Source organism: Fundulus heteroclitus, chromosome 14 (genome assembly GCF_011125445.2).
Source record: "Fundulus heteroclitus isolate FHET01 chromosome 14, MU-UCD_Fhet_4.1, whole genome shotgun sequence".
NCBI lineage: Eukaryota > Metazoa > Chordata > Actinopteri > Cyprinodontiformes > Fundulidae > Fundulus > Fundulus heteroclitus.
Genome location: NC_046374.1, coordinates 18180400 through 18191195, shown reverse-complemented (window position 1 = coordinate 18191195; position 10796 = coordinate 18180400). Strand labels below are relative to the sequence as shown.

The window sequence follows — 10796 nt, the reverse complement described above, 5'->3', positions numbered from 1 at the left end:
CATTAAACTATACTGAGACTCAAATAATTAGTCTCAGTCAGTTTAAAGAAATAATAATTTTAAAAATGTGTCTGGAAGATCAATTATTTAACTCAGTTGATTGATTCCTATATACATTCAGAAAAGGAGAAAAACTGTATATTGCTGAGATTTAGGATGTATTTATCATCAGATCAATTATTTACATGCAATCAGGGGTTATGCTTATTGTTAATTTCTCGGCGGTCAATTTCTTAATTATTCTATCTAGTAAAAAGACAACCCACAATCAAGATAAAACAAGGAGATTGTCATGATATTTTTCCCGAAGACTGAAGAACCAAAGGCTAGCGAACACGGAGAACCAAGGGGTAAGAGAACACGGAGAACCAAAGGCCAGAGAACACAGAGAATCAAAGGCAAAAGAACACAGAGGACCAAAGGGACTAAAGTACACGTAGGAACCAAAGAGGCTAGAGAACACAGAGAGCGTAGGAAAACGCTGGGGAACCGAGATAGGCATACGCCGGAGCACAACCAATGTGCGGAACCCCAGGGAGAGGAACAGGCGCTCGACAGCGCCAGAGGGAAGAAAAGGGCGTACGAAAACGCCAGAGGGAAGGAACGGGCGTACGACAACGCCAGAGGGACAAGACAGGCATACGACAACGCCAGGGCTCAACAGACGTACGAATATGCTGGAGCACCACTAGCGTGCGGTTCGCCAGTGGAAGGAACAGGCGTACGGAAACGCCAGAGGGGAAGACAGACGTACGGGAACACTAGGGCTCAACAGACGTATGGAAACGCTGGCGCACAACTAGTGTACTGAAACGCCAGAGGGAAGACCGCCGGGGTGTGAGAGAAACGCCGGAGCATGAGGGAAGAGATCGCCGGGGCGTGGGGGAAACGCCGGGGCGCAAGGAAAGGGAACGCCGGGGCCTGAGGGAAACGGGAACATCTAAAACACCAGAAACAAGAACAGGGTTACTTAACCTCTTTCTTTTTGATCCTCTGCTGGGCATTACGGCTCCATTTCTTCTCCTTGTTTAACTCATCGCGTGCATGCGCAATATCGCACCGTGGTCTTGTTATGGTAAATACACACAAAAGTGCTTTGTTTACTAACAACTAGAGCAAAAACAAAGTTTAAATTGCACAAATAAAATATAAAAAGCCAACACGGTTGGACAATCTTTGTATGCAACCAGAACTGTGGCTAAAGCTGAGAGGAGCTGTACCTAAAGTAAAAAAAAATTGTGATTAAGTAAGGACTGAATGCTGTTGACCAAACATAAGGTGTGTAAAGCTTTGGGAGAACTAACAAGACTACATGGACTCATATCAACCTGTACAGCATGTGTTTGATGCTCCTGTGCTCTAACATATGTGCATAAAAAAATTATTCAGTGTCCCAAACCATGATGCATCTATTCTAATTGTTTCTTGCATACCCCTTAGAAATGGTCTTGATCAGCACTTAGCCAGGCTTCCTCAAGCCAAATCAAACTTTTTTACATTGTTCCTTTTCCTTTTTTTCCTGCTCTAAGCATTTATACATTTTTCAATGGAGAACATTAATTTTCATTCTACAAACTACAAGTTTAACACCAGCCATTCTCTTGTGAATATCAATATTAAGAGGGAGTATGTATTTTTTTATATGCACTGCTTGATTTAGCTTGATAACATAACTAAGTGATTTTATTTAATATCAGATTACGCAACTCAACAAGAGATTGTTTTATCCTTTAAGTAGTATAGTGACTGGTCCATGACAGACAACCAATAAGCTCCTACAAACAAAAAAATGTTGAACAAATAGAGGCAAAAAAGGAAGGAGCATGAGACCACTGAGCTTTACCCTTTATTGTAACAATTTAATTTTAATCCTCTCTATTAGTTTTAATTAAAACAATCAGAACTGCTTGTGCTTAACAATCTTTTGGTTATCAAAGTGTTTGAATGTTCATCAAAAGGCCTTTAGAGCATAACAAGTTAAGAAGGGAAAAGTATGGAGCCTTTTTCACTTTGATTCTACAATTGCAGCTGAGTAGGAAAACGAGGGTTTGAGATGCAGCAAATGCCAAAAGATTAGCCTTAAAACCTAAAACAACTGAGTGAAAACTGAAGGATTTTATAATAGTGATACAATTAAAAAACTCAAACTCAAAAGTTCAGCCTGTCATATGTTTTTCTATAACAATGTCCTAACTCACTCATGCTCAGTGTTTTGTTTGTTTGTTTTTACCTAATAAAGCTCAAAAACATATCTTGTACTTCCTGTGAGTAGAAGTAAAACAGGTTCATTTAGATGTAAATAATTTTTTTCCCAAATTGAAAATTATTACTCTGGACTTACTGCATGCAGGACAACGTTACACTACACAGCGTTCCTTTCATTGTTCTACTTTGAACTTTCTGCCTGTGATTTCTCAGGCTTAACTGATTGATCCTGCTCAGTGTTCAGTATTTGTACCTCAGTAATAATGTTGTTAGACTGAACCTCCTCAGCTCTCTGTAATACCTCCATAGGTGATCGGTCACCTTTCCCAGGGTTAAAAAGCGGGAACAGTTCTCCTGTGAACTTAGCTGCCAGAGATCCAATTAGACATTTACCTTCAACATTATAAAAGGAGAGCTTTCCATTGTCGTAGTCCAAATACACACCGACTGTTTTTGGTCTTGGCTCTAAAGGAAAGTACACCTCTGGGTCAGTGTTAACCTGAACGGTACGCTCTTGGTTGGGGCAAGAAGACAGGAACCAGAATCCATTATTTATGGTTGGAGACAAACTTTTATCATCAGGGATTTGTTGTTTATCTGTAACTCCGATCCACCAGGACTTCTTGGCGTCTGAATATGAATGTGCTAAGGAAACCTCCCAGTAGTGTTGTCCAGAAGTGAAGCCAGGAGATCCTCTGACTGCTGTGAGGGAGGTAACTCTGTCTCCATCTGGAGGATTTGCCTCACTATCTCTCAGTTTAGAACCCTTGATTTTTATCCACTGATTGCCTGTGTCCATGAGTTGAACATTCACTGTTAAAGAGGAAACATGTAATTATAACCAATACTCATAAAGTAAAAGATGAAATATGAATTACATTCAATAAATGTAAAATTACCATAATGCTTGGAAGCCTCTGATAGAGCTGCTGATGACCATGTTGCTGGACAGAAAAACAAGAGGTGAAAACATCTAAATAAACAAATTATGAAAGCTGAGGTTTTAATTTATCAACACTGGCAGCTTGAACTACTGTGTACCTACCTTTAGACAAAAGTGGTTCAATGTCTGAGGGAAAAATGCAAAAATAAATGTTATTTTAATTGTTTTATGTCATGAATACATTTAGAACTGTCTATAACTTCACAGACATTTCTAGTTTGAAGAAAATGGGATTGCTGTAGGACGGCCCTCCAGTAAGCTTTACTGTTATTTGGCAGAAAATCTGAACTAAACAACACTATAAATATAAGATAATATGTTTATGTTTCTAATGTTGCTCTCTCAAGCTTTCATCTTGTGCAAATAAAACTAACTTGAGTGTCTTTTAAAACGCTAAACTGACCAAAGTAGAAAAATAATCTAAATATGAATTATGTCTTCTTTCTTACCATCAGGACTGTTCATGAGTTGTGCCCCTGAAAGATAAAAGTAACACTTCAGGATGTGATTCCAAGCAGGACCTCCATTATAAATCCACTGGGACTCATTGACGTTCCTGATGTGTGTGAGGATTATAATCAGTGACTTTTAGGATGGTTTGAGGGATAAAGTAGTTTAATTTTGACATCTGGGTGGAAAATATTAGATTTAATTTGCTCAAAGTAAAAACATTTTTTTTTCATTTTAACACACGTTAAAATAAATTGAAAAATAAATTGATAAGCAGTTTTATAGAGTATACAGACCAATTTCAACATTATATCATGAAAGATGACGGTAGAGAAAACACGTGTTGATTTTATGGTTGTCACTGGAATGCTTATTATGTGATCAAGACAGGAATTAAAAGTAATGAAACAGACTTTTTATTATTCTTGTATTTATCCTAAACATGTTGAAACAGATTGAGGTGATTGTGCAAACAGCTTTAAAGTGTGTTTGTCCCCCTACAAAAAAAACAAAATTAAAAATAACAAACTTAGACCGTATAACAGTTGTGTCTCTGTGCAACCTATTGTCAAGGCCCTAGACTGCAGTGCCTTGAAAATGTATTTTTATCCAATTAAATTTTTCCTAATTTTTCCAAACAACCTTGAACCTTAATGTATTTTGGGGGAATCTTGTGTGAACAAACCAAAAATAACAGGAAGCTGAGTTGTGGAAGAGAAATAATACATGGTTTACAATGTTTCTACTCATACAAATCTGGGAAGTGTATCATATATTTATTTTTATACATTGAACAGTAATGCATGTAGGTTAGTTTTTATATAGGAGTTATAAAATTGACCCACCCAACATAAATACATATCAATCTTTTGAAATATTAGTTTTTTTCAAGGAAATTTGAAAACTATGTATTAGTTTTCATCCACTTTCCAATTATGTCATTTTTTGCACTACAAAAAGAAACTGAGTAGGTCCACTGGACAGGTTCTTCTTTGTTGAAAGATTTCATCTCTTCTCGTCAGTCTAAAGGGTTAAAGGTAAAGTCAGCCTTAAGGCTGACACACCGAACTGTCCGATCTCACGTAAAATCACATCGTATGAATTAGCAGCAATTAAATCTGGTGGAACTGAATGACTCGCTTGAGGTTCTGCATAGTTATGACCAAGGTGGACTTCTGGTGCCACTCTCTCTGCATCAGAGGTTTGATCTCAGGTGGTTCCTGTAGTCCAGAGAACCTACTTTATTTCTGTATTTTTCAACCTGGATTGTTAAGATGCATTAGGACAATATTTGTATTGTTTCATCATGTAAAAAAGTACGATTTAATCCTGTGACGTATGAAAATCTGAAAGGGGGTGTACATACTTTTGCAAAGGAGTGCATATGTCTCTACCGCATATTATTTCAACATCTTTGATGTTTTTTTTCAACTCTGCTAACAAACTTTATGAGTTTTTTTCCCCTTAAATATTAAATTCACAAAACTGCAGTAGTTCCATGTACTTAGATTTGTACTTAAGTCTGAAAAATGTCCAGAAGGATGAAACAAAATTACACCATTGTCCCTTTAGTATAAGTACCATGACATTTTGCAGAAATTTTGCCAAACTGATGTGAACAAATCTTTGTTTTTGCGTTTTTTTCTTACCATCAGTTGTGTCATTTCTTGATTTGTTAGCTGAAACAGAAACACATCACAAAGTATGAAACCAGAACTCATTTAAATCTCAGAAATAGTGTCATCTATGCAGGCTACCCGACATAAATCAAACATTTACCTTTCCGTCTGAAGTACAGGAAGTACAGGGCTCCAGATGCAGCTAATACAGCTGCTAGAAGTATCCCAAAGGCCACCCATCCAGCCGAGGAGGATCCAGACTCTACATGAAAAGCAAACGTGTTTTAGTAGATGTCTTTCTTACAGAAAACCAATAAAGAAAACATCAAGGTGAAACTAGGTACCTTCTGGTAATGAATTTGTCAGCTGCATTTTGATCTCCTTTGGCACTTCACTGGCAAACCCAACAGCGCAGGAGACCTCAGACGAACTGGGGACCAGAAGCCAACTGCGGACTGTATAAAGACCAGCCGAGGTTTTGCTGAACGACACATCGGCAGAAGTGAGAGCTTCTGTCCTGTCTGACCAGCGTAGCTCAGGCTTCGGATGCCAGCCTTCAGATTCACAGCTCACATTAACTTTGTCATCGTCTTTCATCGTGGCTGAAAGGAGAGGAGGACGCCCGGTTTCTGGAATAAAAGGAAGAGGATCAACTAATGCAGACTTCCCTCTGTTAGATTTTGTGCTGCTTTTGCCCTCATTGGTCTCACCTCTCACGATCAGACTGACAGATGCACTGTCATAATCCGCAAGGCTGCTGACAAAGCAGGTGTACTTTCCTGTGTCTTCAAGTGTGACGTTTTGCAGCTTCAGGCTGATGTCACCTGTCTTTAATCCACCTGATGTTCCGTCTTTTAAGCCAAATGAGACTCTGTCAGTGTATGAAGCTTTCTGGGATGTATAGTCTACACCTTTTGCCTTATAAAGCAGGATTGAAGTTTCCTTCTGAGCTCCCCCTTGATACCAGCGCACTTCCATATCTTCTGCACTCTGAGAGGAAGTGAGCCAGCAGGGTAAGGTAGCGACATGGCCTCTCTGGACGGAGACAGGAGACCTAACTGAGACCGTGAAAGTCTCTGAAACTGAAAAGGAGATCTTAATCAGAGTCATCTTTTCATTTTGTAGAGGTATTACACCAAATACAGTAAGTGTTACATAGCAGTGTCCCCTACACGTCACATCTGTCTCAACTTTTTCGGTAGATGCTGTATATTAAATTAAGTTCTAAAATGATAAACTGATAATTGCCGTGTAAGGCGTGGCAGATGTTTAAAGAGCCTTAAATGTTGTTCTTTAATTGATTACTTTTGCAAACTACTATAAATTTATATTATGGTCTGAACTGTTATGCGTACTGTTTATACTATGTTTTCCTTTGCTAGCTTCATTAATTACAATTTTTTTTTGTTTGTGACCAAAAAAAAAGAAAATTTACTTTGGTTCCACTTTGCCCTCAGTGTACAAATATCCATCCATCTTATTCTGCTTAAGTTATCTAAGATTGGGTGAGTTGTGGGGGAGTGCAACAGGTCCAAGAATGAAACGGAGACATTCCTCTCCCCAGCATCATCCTTGCCCTCTTTCTGGGGTATCTCAAGGCGTTCTGAGGCCAGACAGGATATATTGTCCCTCCAGCGAGTTCTGGGTCTTCTCTGGGGTTTCCGCCTAGTGGGACACGCCCTAGAAACCCCCAAAGGCAGCCGCACAAGGGGCATACTGATCAGATGGCCCCTCACCTCAACACAGACCAATATCTGCATTTTGACTGACATCACCCACTGGAGCACAAACTCTCTGTGTCAACTATCAAAACTCTGAATTACTGGACTGACAGCATTCCCTCTGCCACAGAGGAGAAACAAAAAGAACACAAGCACGTAGAAAATGCAAGCTTGTGGTTACCCAAAAAGGCCGTTTGTCAAATCAGCCTACAAAGCTGGCAGAAAGAACAACACAGCATTAACCACAGAGGAGAGAACAGAGAGACACAGGAACATTGTCATTGCATGTGTGTCAGGAGTTTCTGAGAAACTCAGGAGAATTTTCTCCAAACACAACATACCGGTAAATTTTAAACCTAATAGTACTCAGACAAAAACTGGTTCATCCCAAAGACAGAACACCCGAACCACAGCTGAGCGGCGTTTTGTATGCGGTCCAATGCAGTGAGGACTGCTTAGACTCCTACATTGGAGAAACTAAACAACAGCTACATAAACACATCACACAGTACAGGAGGGCCAGCAGCTCAGGGATGATGAGAATGATGTCCAGATACTGGACAAGAAGAACGGATGGTTTGAAAGAGCCATCTTGGTCAAAAGAGAAAAGCCATCACTTAAAAGAGGGGGTGCGTTTCCAACTCCCCAGTGTTTACAACCAACACATCCCAAAGAGATTACATCAGCAATCTCATCAGGATTCAGGCTACCAAGTACTCCACTCACACCTAGCAATAGCTTTTAACGACCCAGGATAGAGACGAGTGGATCATTGATCTGCATCTGACTGAGAATGCGCCTAGGAGGATGGGTCCCATGTCCTTAAAAAACAGCAGCGCACCAGCTGCAGGTTGCTCGGTGGGAACCACCAGAATTGACAAAGACTCCTTCATAGGCGTTGAAACACTTTCAGAAAGAACTGGACGAAAGTTTGGTTGCCTCCGTTTTAGGCCTCTTTGATTTTGCGACGGCCCGGATAACCGAGAATTTGTACAGTCATGATAGATGGAATGACTTTCCCTCCATCCTAGACAAGTTTTTGTTTATAAATGTATTTTGTTTTTCTTCTGAAGGTTCTTTATTTGTCCTTGTTTATGCATTATGTATGTATATACTTGGCTTACTCTCTGGGTGCAAAATTGACTTGTTTTATTTGAAAATGTGGTGGTTATCATTTTGTATTATTTTGAGGTGAATGGAGGGTGACTGTATGTTTTGGTTTTGAACAATGATGTCATAAAGTGAGTTGTGTGGTTTGTTTTTATGTACATGACTGTACAATCTCTGTTAAAAACCAAAAAGAAGAGTTTATTTCCTGCAGAAACTAATGAGGATCTCTTAATGAGTTTCTATGATAGGTTCAGTTTTGATTTCATGTATTTCAATGTTTTCTGACATTGATTTTTTTTTTGTTCTATTTTAATAGCGATGCTAGTTACTGTTATTTGCTGTTATTTAAGTTTTAAAAAAAATATGGAATTAACCTTTTTTATATATAGTCCCCAGACCTTTGGACTGTAAGGGGCCAGAACAATGTTAATTATCAGTAAGTGTACCATTAATGATGTACAAATAATTAGTTCCTTACATGAGATTTTGATCCCACCGAATAAACATACAGAATTCAAAGCTTTTCTGGTATTTTTCAGCTTTAGACTGTATTACAATAAAAGTATTTATTTTTAAGGCTTTTTATATGGTTTTACCAGGAGTTAAATAACTGTTGCAAACTCTGCATGAGTTTAAAAATTTGCTTACTAAACTAAGGGCTAGTAAGAAACATAAATTATTATGTCATGCAGAAATAGACCCTTAGGGTTTGAAATGTTGCACAATGAGTAATAAGCAATGACTCAGATGAGAGTGAGAGGAGGTGTGTAGTAAGATGAGGGGACTTACTGGGAGCAGCACAGCATGGCGAAGGAAGAAGGGCCAGAAACCAAAAGGGAATCACAAGATTATCTAAGAAAGCAAAAAACAAAAAAAGATAATTGATGACGGCAGCCATAATAGACAAACAGGATTTACACCTCATAACACAGAGAAGATTACAACTTTAACCCAGAGCAATGAAAACTAGGTATTATTTACCAGCTGAAGGTACGAATGTACTCGGCCTACCCATTGTGTCTCTGTAAAGGTCATGAATAGATCCACCAAACAAACAGCCAGAGGTAGGTCCTTCCAGACACTGGATTTAGACACCGTTTAAAACCCAGGACAGGATGGTCGATCTGGCCTGAAATCAGCCTCTACAGCCTACAGCAGCCAAATTATAACAAAGCAACCAGACGCGAAGTGGACATTCAGAAAGAAGACTGCAGCTACTTTCACTTTTGAATTTGCAAAGACAAAAAAATATGATCAGGAGTTTTGCACATTGCCCGGGTTTATACTGTTATAGCTGCTATTTACATAAAAACATGTCTTAAAGGAAAAGAGGCTTGGCTGCCTGAGGTGGAAAAGGCGCGTCATCTGGTGCAGTTTTTCTACTGTGATTTCAACACATTTAGCAAATGTTATCATTAAGATCTTTACTATTCACGCTGATATTCACAGTCAGACTATTTGGGTGTTTTAGAAAATAAATCTGAAATGTTATGAAATAATCCAGGTTTAGCTATGAGATATGTGAACAGCTTCAGGCCAGATATGGTATATTATTTACAAGTATATTTTATTTTCTCTCTTTCTCTCTCTGTCCTGATGTTCCTGAGATAGCAGTAGACTTTTGACAAAAGCAAAATTGTATCTGCTTTTATTTATAACATTGATTTAGTAGATTTTTTAAATGGTGTTAATCTCTTTATCTCCTTGTTTTATCTTGATTGTTGGTTGTCTTTTTACCAGATTGAATAATTAAGAAATTGACCGCAAGAAATTAACAATAAGCATAACCCCTGATTGCATGATGATAAATACATCCTAAATCTCAGCAATATACAGTTTTTCTCCTTTTCTGAATGTATATTGGAATCAATCAATTGAGTTAAAGAATTGATCTTCCAGACACATTTTTAAAATTATAATTTTCTAATTATTTGAGTCTACCAGTATAGTTTAACGTAGTATATCAACCATCACATACGTATAGTTGAACAGCCGAATTAAAAATCAACAGTCCAGGTAAATTGCATATGCATCGAGAAATATCACAACATTATGGATTTTTAATGGATTTATTAATATACCAAACAATGACCGCTAAATTGCATTAAACTGTGAGAGCAAAAAGTGGGCGTGTTGCACCTGACCATCAAAGATTGCGTTCCTAGGGGATAAGAAGTAACCTACAACACAGATTCACCCCATTTACTGCTGGCAGTTTGGGAGCATGAAAAACAAAGAAATTCTAATGTACAACACTTACACTGGTATGAGAGAGAGAAATAACGTCGTCATAAGTGAACTTCTGGTTTGTCTTAAAATTTTTATTTTGATTCCGTAATTATTTTCATTCATATGTAATTTTTCCAATTGTAGGTGAACTTCAGCAACTTTGAGGCTGTTCAGTCATTTGTGCTGGTCAACAACAACCACTGGAAATTGCTGTTTTGTAAATTGTTGGCATGATTATTGTCCTTAAATGCATATCATCTCCCAAGTAATGAGATAAAAAAATATTCATAGTGCCATGGACCATGTAGTAAGGTACACTGATGATGAAATAACACCAGAGATGAGTGCATAACACACTAAAAAACACAATAATTATGAGCAATGCTTCCGTCTAAAATTCATAATATTAATATCATACATAGCTCTTTTACCCTTTGGCACTCTCAAAATTTTGTGGGGCAGAAATTTCGTAATTTAACATTGTTTTGGCATGTTTTGTTTTGTCACAATACCTACATC

At 38.2% G+C, this 10796-nt stretch overlaps 1 protein-coding gene across 3 annotated transcripts; it reads right to left on the bottom strand.

The window, feature by feature from the left end:
- Positions 1–1875: 1875 nt before the first annotated feature.
- cabz01076234.2 (butyrophilin subfamily 1 member A1) lies at positions 1876–8881 on the bottom strand. 3 transcript variants are annotated; one of them, XM_036146457.1, is made up of 9 exons: positions 8838–8881; positions 5928–6299; positions 5562–5846; positions 5378–5479; positions 5248–5277; positions 3598–3624; positions 3251–3274; positions 3105–3149; positions 1876–3018 (listed from the first exon to the last, which is right to left on the bottom strand). In XM_036146457.1, exons 2-9 carry the CDS (start codon positions 6193–6195, stop codon positions 2387–2389), a joined length of 1413 nt encoding a protein of 470 aa, XP_036002350.1. In that variant the 5' UTR covers positions 6196–6299; positions 8838–8881; the 3' UTR covers positions 1876–2386. The 3 variants fall into 3 exon arrangements, with proteins under 3 accessions (XP_036002350.1, XP_036002352.1, XP_036002351.1); XM_036146459.1 differs by having other exon boundaries at positions 5928–6293; positions 8838–8862; XM_036146458.1 differs by lacking the exon at positions 5248–5277.
- Between the last annotated feature and the right edge of the window lie 1915 nt (positions 8882–10796).